This window comes from Dipodomys merriami, unplaced genomic scaffold (genome assembly GCF_024711535.1).
Source record: "Dipodomys merriami isolate MVZ:Mamm:240054 unplaced genomic scaffold, mDipMer1.0.p SCAF_59, whole genome shotgun sequence".
Classification (NCBI taxonomy): domain Eukaryota; kingdom Metazoa; phylum Chordata; class Mammalia; order Rodentia; family Heteromyidae; genus Dipodomys; species Dipodomys merriami.
The window spans coordinates 4088208-4104367 of NW_027206168.1; the positions used below are offsets into that span (position 1 = coordinate 4088208).

Consider the following 16160-nt stretch of genomic DNA (forward strand, 5'->3'; position numbering starts at 1 on the left):
TTCAAGCCCCATGACCACCCACCCACCCACACACACACAAAGAATGGGGGGGGAAGCAAACCTCCAGGTATTAGTGGTACACACCTGTAATTCTAGCTATCAGGAGACTTGAATTCTGAACATTGTGGTTCTGAGCCAGCTCAGGCAGATAAAACTGTGAGACTCTAATACCCAATTGAGAAGTGAAAGCCCAGAAGTAGAGGTATGCTTTAAGTGGAAGACTGTCAACTTTGAGTGAAAAAGCCTAGCAAGAGTGAAGGCCCTGAGTTCAAGTCCCATTAAGGGAGTGTGCACACACACACACACACACACACACACACACACACACACACCCCACAGGAAAAAAAAGTCAGAATAGGTATCACAAGGAAATAGATTAAGAAATACCAAATATACAAAAATCCTCACTATAATTAGTCATTAGCAAATTGTAAATTAAACCGCAATGGCTTACCACTATGTACTCACTTGAATAACTGATCACAGATCCTCAGCCTTCTGCACACAAACCACCTCCCTCTCCCACAAGCTAACAAGGTCAAGTACTGTTAGGGATACAGAGGAACTGGAATTCATGCAGTGCTAGTGACATACACAAGTACAAAAGGACACTGGCCTGAATCAAACAAAAGCCAGAACTCTAGCCAGGCACAGTGGCTCCTGCCTGTAATCCTAGCTTCTCAGGAGGCTGAGATCTGAGGATCTCAGTTCAGGCTGAAAAGTCCATGAGACTCTTATCTCCAATTAACTACCAAGAAAGCCAGAAGTAGAGTTAGAGCTCAAGTAGTAGAGAACTAGCCTTGAGCAAAAAATCCAGTGCCTAGGCCTGGATTCATACCCCAGGTCACACACACACACACACACACACACACACACACAAACACACACACACACACACACACACACACACACACACACACACACCCTTGAAAAGAACTCTGCCTTGCCAGCTGTGTAGCAACAAGCCATGCAAGTCCAACTAACTTCTCAGAAATCAGATGAGCAAACCAGATCTCTCCTCAACCCTCCCTCTACCCCCATAGTGGGCTTCAAATTATCAGTACTAATCAATAACTGCCAGATTTCCTAACTCTTGACCTTGCTTCCACTTAGAACAAAACGTACAAGGCCCCAAATACTTCCTCAATTAATTGCTTATCTTCTCCATGTCAAAAGCCTCCCTTTAGTTCGTTGAGAACTTAATTCCAGATGTGTATATTGGGGCTTAAACTCAGGCCTTGTGCTCTTGCTTTGCTTTTTACTCATCTCTACTCCTTGATCTAGATTTGCCCTCAGAAGCTGATCCAGATTCATTTCGATTTTAGTTCTGAAAGCTGAAGCAGTTCCTCTAGGACCAACTGTTGTTTTGTTCTATTTTCAGAGAAAATCCATGTCCTGTCCCCCTCTTCTGTGAATCCAGGAAACACTTGAGGTTATTCTATCAGTGAGATACAGATTCCGGTTTTCTGGTGGTTAATTGGAGATAAGAGTCTCATGGATTTTTCTGCCTGGGCTGGCTTTGAACTGTAATCCTCAGATCTCAGCCTCCTGAGTAGCTAGGATTACAGGTGTGAGCCACTGGTGCCCAGTGTGATTCTTGATTTTAAGCATACTGTATAGACAATATTTCAGATATAAGTCCACATTTTGAGAGGTTGAATTGGGACTCTATTAGAAAGCTGGTGACTGCAAGCAGACTCATGTCCCAAAGAACCTGCAGCCCTGAATGCAGTTATTACAAAGCTTATGAAGGCAAAAACCACGATTGATGTGACAAACTAAACTAAATCGTGTTATACATAAGCAAAGAAAACTATCTAGGGGAAGTAATCAGGGGCAATAAAGGGACAGTTATCTAGGGGCAACAATCAAGGACAACCAAGGGCAAGTATTCTTTGGAGCAAGACTTTTCCGGGAGCTTAACAACTCAAATTGTGTGAAAAGTCCCTATCTGGCAGTACTTAGATTCAGTATCCATATTTCATTCTGTGGAGTAGTAGAAATATGCACAAAAGAAAGTACTAGAGAGGGAGCTGTATCTTTGATATGGTGAGAGGAGAATTCTCTAGAATTCTACTACTATTGATATTAATATGTGTAATCAGAGATTAGAAGGATGATTAGAATTTTCCAGAAAAAGATTCTTTCTTCCAGTGAACAACATGGTGGGTTTGGGGAAACAAACAGCTCCAACCCTAAAAGGAAAATTAGGTTAACAAGGGTTTTGATAGGAAAGATTTTTTTAATACTGGAGGCCATAGGGAGCCACAGACAAGTGTATGTGTGAGGGTGTGTGTGTGCATGTGTGTGCACGTGTGCATGTGTTCATGCCAACACTAGGGCTTGAACTAAGGACCTGAGTGCTCTCCTTGAGCTTTTTGTGCTCAAGGCTAGCACCTAACACTCAAGCCACAGTTCTACTTCTACCTTTTTGATGCTTCATTGGAGATAAAAAGTTTCTGAAACTTTCCTGCCTGGGGTTGACTTCAACCTGCCATCCCCAGATCTCAGCCTCCTGAATAGCTAGGATTACAGGCGTGACCAACGGGTACGCAGCTGAGACCTTTAGATCCCTAAGGAATGAGCCCATACACCACACAGAGAAGGTAACATGTGCAAAGATGGTCGAGTTAATGTGGTGGCCCAAATTAACACTCTTTTCCACAGGAATTATTATCTGCTCTGCCCATTTCCTCCTCGCTCTGTGCACTGTGGAACTTGGTGGAAGAAATGATTTATGATTTGCACTTTGAGTCAAAAGGGGCTCCCAGCCATCACTATCATCCCAGAGACATGCCTGTTCCCAAGCATGCCTTCTTTTCGCTTGTCTTTCTTTTTCTGATTTTCTTTTGGGGGGGAGGGGGGCTGGTAGCGGGGCTTGAACTCAAGGCCTGAGTTGTATTGATCAAGTTTAGCGCTCTACCACTTTAAACCAAAGCTCCACTTCCAGTGTTTTAATGGTTAATTAAGATAAGAGTCTCACCGACTTTACCTGTCTGGGCTGTCTTTGAGCCAAAATGCTCAGATCTCAGCCTCCTGAGCAGCTAGGATTACAGGCGTGAGCCACCAGCGGGTCCCTAACTCAGCCAGTGCCCCGCCTTTGGGGCTGGCCAGAGTCCAGGCTGGGGGAGTTGGGGCCTTCTGTGCACTAAGGGGTGGGGTTGATTGAACACCTACCACGCCAAGCAAGATTTCCAGGAGGGCGGGGATTGGGCTAGGATATTTAGCACATCCACTTTCCTTCCCCGTCAGCATCTTCACCTCGAAGCATCTGTGAGGACGATGGTTGTCTACCGCATCCGCGTCTCCACCGGCGGCTCCCTGTACGCGGGCTCCAACAACCCGGTGCAGATGTGGCTGGTCGGGCAGCACGGCGAGTCTGCGCTCGGGGTGCTGCTCCGACCCTCCCGGGCCAAGGTGAGCAGCTGGAGCTCGGTGGGGTGTGCTCTGGCTGGGATGAGGGACCCCGGAGCCGACTGTGGCTCCGGGTCTCAGCAGAGGGCGCACACACCGCGCGCGGGGAGCGCAAACGCTGCGTCTGAGATGGTGCTGCGGAGGGCAGGAAACACTCGTTGTTTCTGCCTCCTGGCATCGCGGGAATTTGGGGGGGATACTCTGCTGCACCTCTCATTCCTCACACTTCTTGTGTCTCCAGAGGTGACAGTCTCTGCAGAGGCCACCTGTCCTGCTTCCTCGCTCTCTCGGTTTGGTGGTGGTGGTGTTGTTTTTAAGACTGTTGTTTCCAATTCTGTCGGAGAGGCTCCTGCGGTGGAGTGGGTGGTGGGATGGGAGGGGGGTAAAAGAAGGAGGAAGAAGGAAAGACCTGAGAATTTGCAGTTTCTGGACCCTCGTCTCCGCTCACATCTACCTGCTGTTCTAATCCAGTCCTGGACTCTTTCTTTTTCCCTCCCACAAAACCCCAAATTCCCATCACCTGTCCAGCCTTTTCCCAGATCCACAGATCCCGATGCTTGTGCCGTGAACCCTTCAGTGGAGCACTGAGAAAGGAGCTTTTCCCTCATTCTTCCCAGGCCTCTCCTCCTGTCTCCATCCCTTTACCTCCTCCTTGCTAAGTAAGTAAGCCCAGTCAGTTTTATCTCCTGCACAATTGGAACCCTTGTCCTACTATTCTTCCTGGCCTCCAGGGTGCCTTGAATCTCCTAACTGGCCCAGTGGCCTCTGTTCCAGAGCCTCCTAAAGTCAGAACCATCTTTCCTCAGTACATTCCCACCCTTCAAACATTGTGATACTTAAAATATTTGAAAGGCCCAGCACCAGGAGTTCATGCCTGCCATCCCAGCTACTCAGGAGGCTGAGGATTGAAGTTCAAAACCAGACCAAGCAGGAAAGTCCATGAGACCCTTAGAAACCACCAGAAAACCAGAAGTGGCCCTGTGACTAAAAGTAGTAGAGCACTATCTTTGAGTGAAAAAAGCTCAGAGATAGAGCCCAAGCCCTAATTCAAGCCCCCCACCTCCCACCCCCAACAACACAAAAATTTGAATGGCTCCTGCTCCAAAGCCCTTGGCTTAACCTTAGGGATTCTTGGTCCTGCTGTCTCCCCAGACCTAATGCTCTATAAGGATGTTCTGGATGTTCCCTGCCTACACTCCTGAGGCTGCCCCCCTCCCTGAACCCATGAGGTTGCGACCTGTGCCAAAGTCCTGAAGCAGTTCCTCTGCCCTCTCCACAGCTCCACCTGGCAGTCTTTCTCATTTTCTCCTTGCTGTCACCAACCCTGCCCAGGTTTTTCTTTACCTTCATGTCTCTGCTGGGAGAGAATATCTTTCTAGAAGCCTACCACAGATGAGAGGGGTCCTTGTTGGCCCTCAGCCTTGGCAGGGTCTCAGCAGTAACTGGTCAGCATTGTCTCCCAGCACAAGTGTGTGTTGGCTGGGACTCTGTGCCGGATGCCCAGTGCCTTGCCCAGCACTTGGCAGGGTGACTATAGGAAGGAAGATGAAGAATAGGATGCACTTGTCTGTCCATCTTATTTCTACCCCCTTAAGTCTTGGATGAGGGACTTGGTGACTCAGACCTGTTCACTTGGCCTCAGGCTCCATGTACACTCCTGTCCTTCTTGCCACTGTTGCTGTAGCTCACCTGGAGCGCACCACCCTTACTGTGCTTCACTGTCGCCCATAGGAGGATGAATTCAAGGTGGATGTGTCAGAGTACCTTGGGCCACTGCTGTTTGTGAAACTGCAAAAATGGCATCTTATCCAGGATGATGCCTGGTTCTGCAACTGGATCTCTGTGAAGGGCCCTGGGGATGGAGGAGCAGAGTACAGGTTTCCTTGTTACCGCTGGCTGGAAGGCAGAGGTACCCTGACCCTTCCAGAGGGCACTGGTGAGTAGAAGTGGGTGGGCTCAGGACACAGGAAAGCCCTTCCACACCCAGAAGGTTGCCACATTTGTGGCTGGATGTGGAGGGCAGGGGCCAAAGGGGAAGATTGTTCCAGTAAGATTCAGAAATGCAACCACTATCAGTGGAAAAAGCTGCATTGTGTAATTTGCAGAAGCATCTTTAGAGACTGCCCCTGTGACTCTGCCTTGGCTATCTCTCTAGAGATATTGATTAGTAAGCCTTTCTCCTTTTTCCCCTTTTGGTATGAAATGCTTGTCAGTATGAAATTCCTTCCAGGAAAGTTTAGATCAAACAGATTGTATTTCTGCCCTGGACAGAGCAGGAACTCTACAAGATTCTAAAGGTAGTTGATTTGGATTATGGTTGTTCTGTCCTTGATTATTACTGAAAAGGAAAATGTAAACTAGTCTCAATGCCATCAGTCACCACAAGGAATCAACCACTAACAACAACAAAATAAATAACCAACAGAACAAACCAAAAAGTCAACCAGGGCATTACCAAACATGGCACTGGAGCCATGGAGGTCAGGGGAGGGGCAAGAGCCTAAAGGCAGGAGGCAGAGGCCTTGGGTGGATTCCCACAATGCCCTCCGCCTCCTCCCACCCAGCCTGCACTGTGGTTGAGGACACTCAGGGCCTGTTCAAGAAACACAGAGAAGAAGAGCTGAAAGAGAGAGAGAAGATGTACAGGTTAGTCCTCCTCCCCTGACTCTAGGTTACCCCACACTGAACTGCTAAACCTTCTGCAGGACCCATGCATCGGTTTGTTTCTTGCCCAGGTGGGGGAACTGGAAGGATGGCTTAATCCTGAACTTGGCTGGAAAACGCTTATCTGACCTCCCTGCTGATGAGCGATTTCTGGAGGACAAGCTAATGGATTTTGAAACTTCCCTGGCTGTGGGGTGAGAGGAAGGGCAGCCTCTATGAGAGGAAGGTGCCTTGCTGGTAGAGGTCAGTGGGCTCATGGGCTGCACAGGGATGTGATGGAAAATGACTTAACACATTCACCTCCCCTCTGACAGCCATATCTTACAACTGTCTATGCTGCAGACCCCTGAACCATCTCTCTTCCTCTTCCCCCTGAACAAATGCACCGGCATTTGAAGAGAGCCTAAGACTAGGGCCTGGTCTGCTGCTGACATCCCTGGTGAACCCAGAGGCCGCTGAAACCTTGAAACTCCCCCGTCAAAACAACATTGCTCACACACACAACCTCCATCTCACCCTGCTACCATCTGTCCCTCCCTCAATGACACTCTTTCTGGCTAATAGTTTAGAAAGCCCTGGTTGTAAAGAGGTGGAGAGAGGGCTCCATATCCCCTTAATTCATGGCCCTTCCCAGACTTCAGCCCTGAATCAAGTCTGCTGAGTTGGCTTTTTGGTGTTGATTTATTCTGATAACTTCATGACTCAATTTCCTTACTGGGTGGACCGTTCCATAACTGGTTCTTGTGGCTGTGATGTTGTGTTCTAAGAGTAACATTCTCCCTGCAGGCTGACAGACTTTGTTGTGAAACTACCCATAAATGTTGTGACACACTGGAATGATCCTGGTGACTTTGACTGTATCTTCAGGAGTAGCTACGGAAAGCTGGCTGGTCAGTTCCTCCATCCCAGAACTTCCCATATCCCCCTAATGCAACTTGAATCAGGGGACGTGAAAGAGCTGGGTATGGAGAGCAGAGGCTTTGGCGCCTCTGTCAGGACAGGCTCATGTGGGGATGATTTGGTGGGGGTGACAAAGACCACAGCACAGTCAATTGCCATCCCCAGGACGGGTTCGAGACTCCTGGAAGGACGATGCATTCTTTGGGTACCAGTTTCTTAATGGCGCCAACCCCATGCTGCTCAGGTGCTGTGTCCGCCTTCCAGCTCGCCTAGTGTTCCCTCCTGGGATGGAGGAACTGCAGGCCCAGCTGGTGAAGGAGCTCCAGGTATGAGCATGGTTCTTCTGGGACAAATCTAGATCCATGTAGGATTGAGCAGACTTGGATTGGAATCCTGCCTCTGCTATTGTAAGCTCTGTGATCTTAGACAAGGTAGCCAAGCTCTCTGATCATCTATTTCTTCTTCTGTGAAACTGGGCCTAATTCCGATGGATGCCTTAGGAATGAGGTAACACACTAGGTAACTCACAGTCCACAGCACCATGTAAGGAGGTGGTGGAGACAAGCCAGGCACTTTCTCTCCCTACTCGTATGGGGAGTCAGGGTGGGAAGGAGACGCCTGATGCTGACAGTAGCCCTTGCTCTCTCTCTTTCTCCAGGGAGGGACACTGTTTGAAGCTGATTTCTCCCTGCTGGATGGGATCAAGGCCAATGTCATTCAGTTTAGGCAGCAGTTCCTGGCTGCTCCTCTGGTCCTGCTGAAACTGCAGCCTGATGGGCAACTCTTACCCATGGCCATCCAGGTGAGAGGCCCCCGGAGTTCTGTTCTACCATGGTGGTCTTCCCAGTCAGCCTGCCCCAGCCAAGTTCAGTGAGCACTCTCACTCCAGCACAGGTGGGGTGCTAAGGCACTGCAGGAGGCATATATTGGGGAAAAGGTGCAAAGTGAGATTCTCATTGGTTTGCAGCCTCCATTGAGAGAAAAATGATGTGATCTAATCTGTGTGAGTGCCACACATCTACTATCTATCTATCCATTGATCTATCAACTATCTATCTATCTATCGATCTGTCTCTATCTATTTACCTGCTCCCTGTTGTTCTGACATAGGGGGTTCCTTGGAAGAGCACTGGTACCAAATCAAAGAGAAGGGAAACAGTCAGTATACTCAGGGTCAAGATGGGCCTGGCAAAACAACTTAGGTGAAGTTATGAGAATGTCAATGAATAATTAGACAGGGTGTGGAAAAATAATGTGAGGTGAATTGGGCCAGCCATAGCCAAGATAAGGGGTAGAAGCATGGGGAGCTGGGGAGGGTTGTTGTAAAAGCTGTTGTGGACAGCAATTGTACTTAGGATGGATTAAAGCTCTATCTGTAAAAACCAGGGTCTTGTGCTATGGCTATGGAAGGAGATAAATCCCCATTAGTGACTGACCTTGAGTATGGAGAAGATAGACGAGAGAGCTGGGGGAAATTTAAGTGGCCTAGATTCAAAGACAAGAAAAGGCAAGTTTGAAGACAATACTTAACAAATTGAACAGACAGGATATGAATGCCAAGATATGACTGCCAATTTTCAGGTAACGGAGGTAGGGAGGAGGGGGAACATTCAAGTCTTTTCATAGGCTAAGGATCACTAGGGATCACCAGTTCTTCATGCAAAAGTCAAGCTCAGGGAAAGCCTGAGATTTCTTCACAGGAATGTAGGATGAAGTAAGCAAGGGGTTATTTTGCCATACTGAGGGGACTGAAAGGGGAAGCTGAGGCTGGTGGAGGTGGTAGAGGCTCACTTCCTGCAGAGGCTGAAGGCACTCAGGTCTGCACTGTGCAGCACACCACAGTGAATGGCAGGAGACCATGGGGAGAAATGGCAGCTGGCCTGGGCGGCTGCAGTGAAAAGGAGCCAGCCAGTAACTTTGGAGGAGGAAGAGAGGGAGGGGACAGTTGCAGGAGAGGGCAATGGCTGGGCCTCTGGCACTCAGCCCTCCTCCAGCTTCTTCCTTTGCACTCTTATCCTTGCTCCAGCTTGAACTGCCAAAAATCGGATCCACCCCACCCCCAATTTTCCTGCCCACGGATCCTCCAGTCGTGTGGCTCCTGGCCAAATGCTGGGTGCGCAGCTGTGACTTTCAGCTTCATGAGCTGCAGTCCCATCTTCTGAGGGGTCACTTGATGGCCGAGGTCTTTGCTGTGGCCACTATGAGGTGTCTTCCCACGATACATCCCGTCTACAAGGTACCATTTATATTCTGTCAGCCTGTCTTCTCCCACCTTCACACAGCCAGCTCGAAATCCTCTCAGGAGAGCTAGTATAGGGATAGTTCATCAGTGGAAGGCAAGAATGTAGGGCAGTGTGAGGTGGCCCGACCTGCAGTTTCAATGGGTGACATGACTTCACATAGGGGTGAAAATGATTCCAAGGAAATGAGTAAAAACTCTAATTTCTTTTGTTTATAAAATACAGATGTTCATATAACACATAAAGATACAGAAAAATGACAAATATCTACCTGACTCATGAAAATAACATAGAAGATTCTTTCCTACAGCCTTTGAAAAGTTTCAGAAAAATTAATAGTATCTGTTAAAAGAACTCAGGCTAAGAAGAGCATCTGGGTTGATAGTAGTCTATAGTGGCCACATCTGTAATCATAGCTACTCAGAAGGCTGAGACCTGAGGAATGAAGTTCAAAGCCAGCTTGGCTTTGAGAGGCCCAGACACTCTTTTCTTTTTTTTTTTTTTTTTTTTTGGGGGGGGGGGTCCAGTCATGGGGCCTGAACTCTGGGCCTGGGCGCTTTCCCTCAGCTCTTCAGCTCAAGGCTAGTGCTCTACCACTTGAGCCACAGCGCCACTTCTGGCTTTTTTCTTTTTGCTTATGTGGTGCTGAGGAATCCAACCCAGGGCCTCATGCATGCAAGGCATGCGCTCTACCACTGAGCCACCTTCCCAGCCCCCCAAAGACTCTTTTTATGTATATATTTATTTATGTTCTTATTTATTTATATGATAAAGGTGATCTACAGATAGCTTATAGTTATATGTCAGGTAATGAGTACATTTCTTTTTGGACAGTGTCACCTCTTCCTTCTCTCTTTCCCATCCCTCCCCCATCTCTACCCATAAGTCTGGGAGTCTCTCATCTCCCATTAACCACCAAAAAACCAACATAAATGGAGATGTGCCTGAGCAGAAAACCTCACAGACAAAGCCCAGGCCTTTAGTTCAAGCTCAGGACCATTACAAAACAAAATGTTGGGTGCCCTCCCACAGAAAACAAATACTAGATGCTAGTGCTACAATTGCATCAGGCAAGACCTAGATCTCTTGGAATTTTACCTCCAGTAAGGTTAAGACAGAAAATAGAGTGTTGCAAAATATTGACCATGATAAAAAGCCACATGCAGAGAAGTAGAACGGGGTGATGTGATGGTGAATTTAGTTGGAAAAGTCTCCTTTGAGTGATGACCAATAGAACAAGACAAGAAGGAGCCAGCCAATGAGATGATCTAGGGCCAGAATGATTCAGGCTGGCAGAACAATTAGTGCACAAGCCTTGGGCCCAGAATACAGTTGGTATATGAGAAACACAGAAAGGAGATCCACGTAATGTACTGGGACAGCAGGAAAACACAAAACTTGGAATCACATTATGTGACACATTCTTGATGAGGCTGTTAAGTCCTCCTAATGGGTGAAAATCATTGAGGATGTAAACAAAATTATTCATTATTTTTTACTTTTTTTTGAGCCAATGTCTAACTACGTGGCCTAAGCTGACCTTCCTGCCCTCCGTCTCTCAAATTCTGGAATTACTAGGCATGTGCAAAAATGTCTAGCCCACCCCCACCAAGTATGATACATAAATAGATATACACCTATTGGTGAGAAGAGCTAGTGACACTGGCATCCTAGGAGGAGTAAAGAGAAGAAAACTGTCCCAAGAAGGTCCTTAGAAAGAGCTGTGACAAGCACCACAATGTACATCACTGCTAAACTTGGTGCTCATGTCCCCTGACTCTCAGATCTGTGCTTTTCCTCCTCTCAATCCTGTTTACCAGGGCTGGGAAGGTGGCTCAGTGGTAGAGTGATGCCTTGCATGCATGAGGCCCTGGGTTCGATTCCTCAGCACCACATAAGCAGAAAAAGCCAGAAGTGGCACTATGGCTCTAGTGGTAGAGCACTAGCCTTGAGCTGAAGAGGTGAGGGACAGTGCCCAGGCCCAGAGTTCAAACCCATGACAGGCCAAAAAAAAAAAATCCTGTTTACCAGTGTCCTGCCTCCTGCCTCTTCCACACTTTGCCCTTTCTCTCTAGCTTCTGCATCCTCACCTGCGATACACCATGGAAATCAACCTCCGGGCCAGAAATGGCTTAGTCTCCGACTGTGGAGTATTTGACCAGGTAAGGGACAGAAATGGGGATTCCAAGATCACCCTTCCTTCTGGCTCTGCTCTCAGGAAAGCCAATTTGCCTGACTCTGCCCCTCCTTGCTTCTTAGATCATGAGCACAGGTGGGGGCGGCCACGTAGATGTAGTCAAACGAGCTGGAAACCTGGTGACCTACAGCTCCTTCTGCCCCCCTGATGACCTGAAAGAGCGAGGCCTCCTGGATGTCAAGTCATCCTACTATGCTCAAGATGCACTGCGGCTGTGGGAAGTCATCCACCGGTGAGGGGAGAGGGAACACAGGGCAGGTGGGGGTGGGGAGAAGGAGAAGAAGGCTTAGGAGAACAAGGGCTCTGTGTCTGGGTTGTGAGGCTGGACTTGCAGAACTGGCCGTGGGCAAGAGCAGAGGGCTTCAGCTCTTGTGCTCTGGGCCTTGCCTGGCAGCTATGTGGAGGGCATTCTGGATCTCTATTATAAGACGGATGCGGCTGTGAGAGAGGACCATGAGCTGCAGCACTGGTGTCGAGAGATCACTGAAACTGGCCTGCAAGGTGCCCAGGACCGAGGTAGTAGATGCCCTTGTCCTGGGTTCTAATACTCCTCCTTGGACCCATTTTACTTCTAGGGAACTTTCCAGAAGCCTTTTCAACCCCTGGGAAAACCCTCAAAACCTTACTAACTAACTACTAAGTGCTTCCCATCAGGCTCTCCAGAAGAAGTCCTAACTTGTAGCATTTGCCCATTGCCATGGTGTCAGTATTTCCTCTGTGGCTACCAAGGAGATGTAACTAAACACCTGAGCAATTCGCATCCTTGAGTGTGTAAGCCAGCAGCAGCACCCCACTGATGGGGAGCCCAGCAGCAGGCCTCTTCCTGCTTCCTGCCCCACCTATTCTCATGTGGAATTCCACAATGGCTGAGAGTTAGTGCTGTCTTTTGTCATCACTGTCCTGCCTGTGTCTGCTCTCTCTGCTCTGCTCCTTGGCTGGGCCTGGGGGCTGGGTGGGCATCATAACTGGAGCCCCCTCTTGTAGGGTTTCCCACATCTCTGGAGACTCGGGCCCAGGCTTGCCAGTTTGTCACCATGTGCATCTTCACCTGCACTGGCCAGCACTCTTCTGTCCACCTGGGCCAGGTATGTCCCAGCAGAGACATCTGGGAATTTGGGTTGGAGTCAGGAAAGGGCTGTGAGCAGGTGGGCTAAGGGTTCTCATGCTCAGCAGCTCTTGACTCTATATCCCCACTCTTCTAGCTGGATTGGTTCTCTTGGGTCCCTAATGCCCCCTGCACCATGCGGCTGCCCCCGCCAACCACCAAGGATGTGACCATGGAGACCCTGATGGATACACTGCCCAATCCCTATCAGGCTAGTCTCCAGATCAACATCATTTGGCACTTGGGCAGACCCCAGTGTGTTGTGGTGAGGATCAGATGTCTGGATTTTGAGGATGGAGACAAAGGGAGGTGTGCCCCCCCCCAAACTGGCCAGGATGGTAGGCCTATGCTGCTTTTGTGTCTCCACCCCAGGTTCCTCTGGGCCAGCACACTCAGGAGTACTTTTCAAGCCTGGAGGCAAAGGCTGTGCTGAAGAAGTTCAGGGAGGAGCTGGCTGAGCTGGATAAGGAAATTGAGGCACGAAATGAGAGCCTGGACATACCTTACGAATACCTGAGGCCCAGCCTGGTGGAAAACAGTGTGGCCATCTGAGTGCCCCAGCTTATGCTTGTGTCCACACCCTTCCCCTCCCCCATTTGCACCCCTTCATGGTTCCAGTCCTCCCTGCCAAGCCCTGCTGGCTTCTCCTGGCTCACCCTCCCCTAAAGAGTGACTGTGACCATGTATGGGCCCTTGGTGGACATGTGATCTTTCAGCCACATTTCCTAGTATCTGCTTCTCCAGATTCCCTTCTTCCAATCTTTCTTCTCTTTCTTTCATTGCTCAGTCCTTTCCTTTAGAGCAAATAGTAGCCATATTTAGCATACTTTTTCAAAAATATAATCAAGTGATAATGCATACTGCTTATGCATTATACAACGTCAAGTTAAATTTGAATTTAAATTGAATTGAAAAAAATAATCATGCATTTATGTGTTTTATTTTCTCCTAACTGGATACAATTTAGCATGTGTCTTGAAGACACATGACCATTGACCCCAAAATTCCCAAGAATTCTCAGCTCATGATTTTCATTTCCTGAAATGAAAATGACAGATAGAAAATGACAGGTCAAGGTTAAACAGTCAAATTTGAGAAGGTGATTCTGGCTGGAGATATTTGATGTCAAATCTTTGTTTTGAGGGACCCATATCTGTAGCCTTTTTACAATCTACCAATTGAGAAGTTCCTAATTAATATAACCAACAGGGGAAGATATCATTCTATAAACCTAGCTACTCAGGAGTCAGATCTGAGCATCACAGTTAGAAGCTAGCCCAGGCATGAAAGTCCATGCGACTCTGATCTCCATTTAACTACCAAAAAAAAAAAAAAATCCAGAAGTGGAGCTCTGGCTCAAATGGTAGAGTGTTAGCCTTGAGCAAAATAAGCTCAAGGACCGCACCCAGGCCTTGAGTTCAAGTCCCAGGGCTGGCACATGAAACACACACACACACACACACACACACACACACACAATTATTTTAATGGGGATAAGGATTCACTAAAATCCAACTTGTGTGTTTTCTTAAAATTTAGGGAAAATACATTTGAGTTTCGCTTATAAAATGAGCAAAATTCCTTCTTGGTTCTGAATGTATTTAATTCCACATAAAACCTCTGGGCGATGATAACTCATCTAATTTTTGTTGGAGGAACTGGAAAGAAATTGTTGAGTGGTAAGGTAGCTTTGAATGCTGGTAGCTGGGTAAACAAGTCAATATAGCCTTCTAGAGCTGTATTCACAGCAGAACCAGAACAGGATCTCAGCTTAGGCAGTGGGCAGTAGAGGTGAGAAGCAAGACTGGGAGACAAACTCTTAGGTGATCTTTTGGGAGCAGCCAAAGTGATCTTTAGGAAGCAGCCACTGGGAGATTTTATACAGACGGGAGTGGTGAGGTCTAGGAAGATGCTTTCATAAAGTTACGACCTAATCCTCAGAGGCACACCTCTGTTATTGGTACCTTTCCTGGGAATCCACACCCCTTTCTCTGAAAAACACACCCTTTTCATTAGTGGTCATTAGAGGAGCTCACCCTTTTCTTTGAGAGCCAAATCGTCCTTGTCCTATGTGGGTCTTTTTTTTTTTTTTTTTTTTTTTGGGTCCAGTCGTGGGGCCTGAACTCTGGGCCTGGGCGCTGTCCCTCAGCTCTTCAGCTCAAGGCTAGCGCTCTACCACTTGAGCCACAGCGCCACCTCTGGCTTTTTTCTTTTTGCTTATGTGGCGCTGAGGAATCGAACCCAGGGCCTCAGGCATGCAAGGCAAGCAAGCACTCTACCACTGAGCCATCTTCCCAGCCCCCCTATGTGGGTCTTTTATTCTGACCAGTTTTCTATCCAGCTCCTGCTAGAGAAAACCACAAATCTTGCTTTCTGGAAATGAATCCTTTGTTTCCCTAAGTTGATTACAAAGAAGCTTTCATGGTGATTCTATTGGCTAACATACTTACTCCAGCCTCTTAAGTACTACTGAAGTTATCAAATAAAAGGTCACATTTCTTTTAGGCCAATAAACTTAATTTATTACAAGAGATATATTGTAGCAAATACATTTTCTCTCTCTTTCTTCCTTTCCTTTTTTTTAATGTCAATCATGGGGCTTGAACTCAGAACTGGGGCATTGTACCTGACCTTTTTTGCTCAAGGCTAACACTCTACCACTTTAAGTCACAGCTCTATTTCTATTTTGTTTTTGTTTTTGTTTTGTTTTGTTTTTTTTTTGGTGGTGGTTACTTGGAAATAAGAGTCCCATGGTCTTTCCTGCCCAGCTGGTTTTGAACCACAATCCTTAGATCTCAGCCTCTTGAGTGGCTAGGATTATAAATGTGAACCCCTGTGCCTGGTTGTCTTTCTCTTATTCTTTCACTTTCTACTTTCCTTTTTTCTTTCTCTCTTTTATTCTCTCCCTCATTCCCTCCCCTCTTTCCTTCCTTCCTTCCTTCTTTCTTTCCTTCCTTCTTTTCCTTCTTTTTCTATCTTTTCTTTTCTTTTTTTTTTTTTTTTTGGTCTTGAGGCTTGAACTCAGAGACTCACATTCTCACTTGGCTTATACACACAAAGCTAGTGCTCTACTACTTGAACCACATCTCTTTCTAGATTTCTTGGTGGTTAAGTAGAGATAAGAGTCTTTTAGACTTTTCTGCCTGGACTGGCTTTGAGCCATGATCCTCAGATCTGTCTCCTGAGTAGCTAAGATTATAGACATGACTACTTGGATTGAATTTTTTTTTTTTTGGTCGGTTGTGGGGACTGAACTCTGTGCCTGGGCGCTGTCCCTCAGCTCTTCACCTCAAGGCTAGTGCTCTACCACTTGAACTAGATCTAGCGCCACTTCCAGCCTTTTCTGTTTATGTAGTGCTGAGGAATGGAAACCAGGGCCTCATGCATACAAGGCAAACACTCTGCCACTGAACCACCTTCCCAGCCCCTTGGATATAAATTTTTTTGGGTGAGGTCCGGTCATGGAGTCTGAACTCTGGGCCTGGGCGCTGTCCTTCAGCTCTTCAGCTCAAGGCTAGCACTCTACCACTTGAGCCATAGTGCCACTTCTGGCTTTTTTTTTTCTGCTTATGTGGTGCTGAGAATCAAACCCAGGGCCCCATGTATGCAAGGCAAGTGCTCTACCACTAAGCCACCTTCC

General features: G+C 47.5%; 1 protein-coding gene across 1 annotated transcript; it reads left to right on the forward strand.

Moving 5' to 3' along the window:
* Positions 1 to 3266: 3266 nt before the first annotated feature.
* On the forward strand, positions 3267 to 13385 carry LOC138813172 (polyunsaturated fatty acid lipoxygenase ALOX15-like). The gene is made up of 14 exons (XM_070001386.1): positions 3267 to 3417; positions 5146 to 5350; positions 5979 to 6060; positions 6150 to 6272; positions 6865 to 6968; positions 7144 to 7304; positions 7637 to 7780; positions 9005 to 9214; positions 11294 to 11380; positions 11478 to 11647; positions 11810 to 11931; positions 12400 to 12500; positions 12618 to 12785; positions 12893 to 13385. The coding sequence occupies exons 1-14, from the start codon at positions 3283 to 3285 to the stop codon at positions 13070 to 13072; spliced, it is 1992 nt and encodes a 663-aa protein (XP_069857487.1). The 5' UTR covers positions 3267 to 3282; the 3' UTR covers positions 13073 to 13385.
* The last annotated feature ends 2775 nt before the right edge of the window (positions 13386 to 16160 follow it).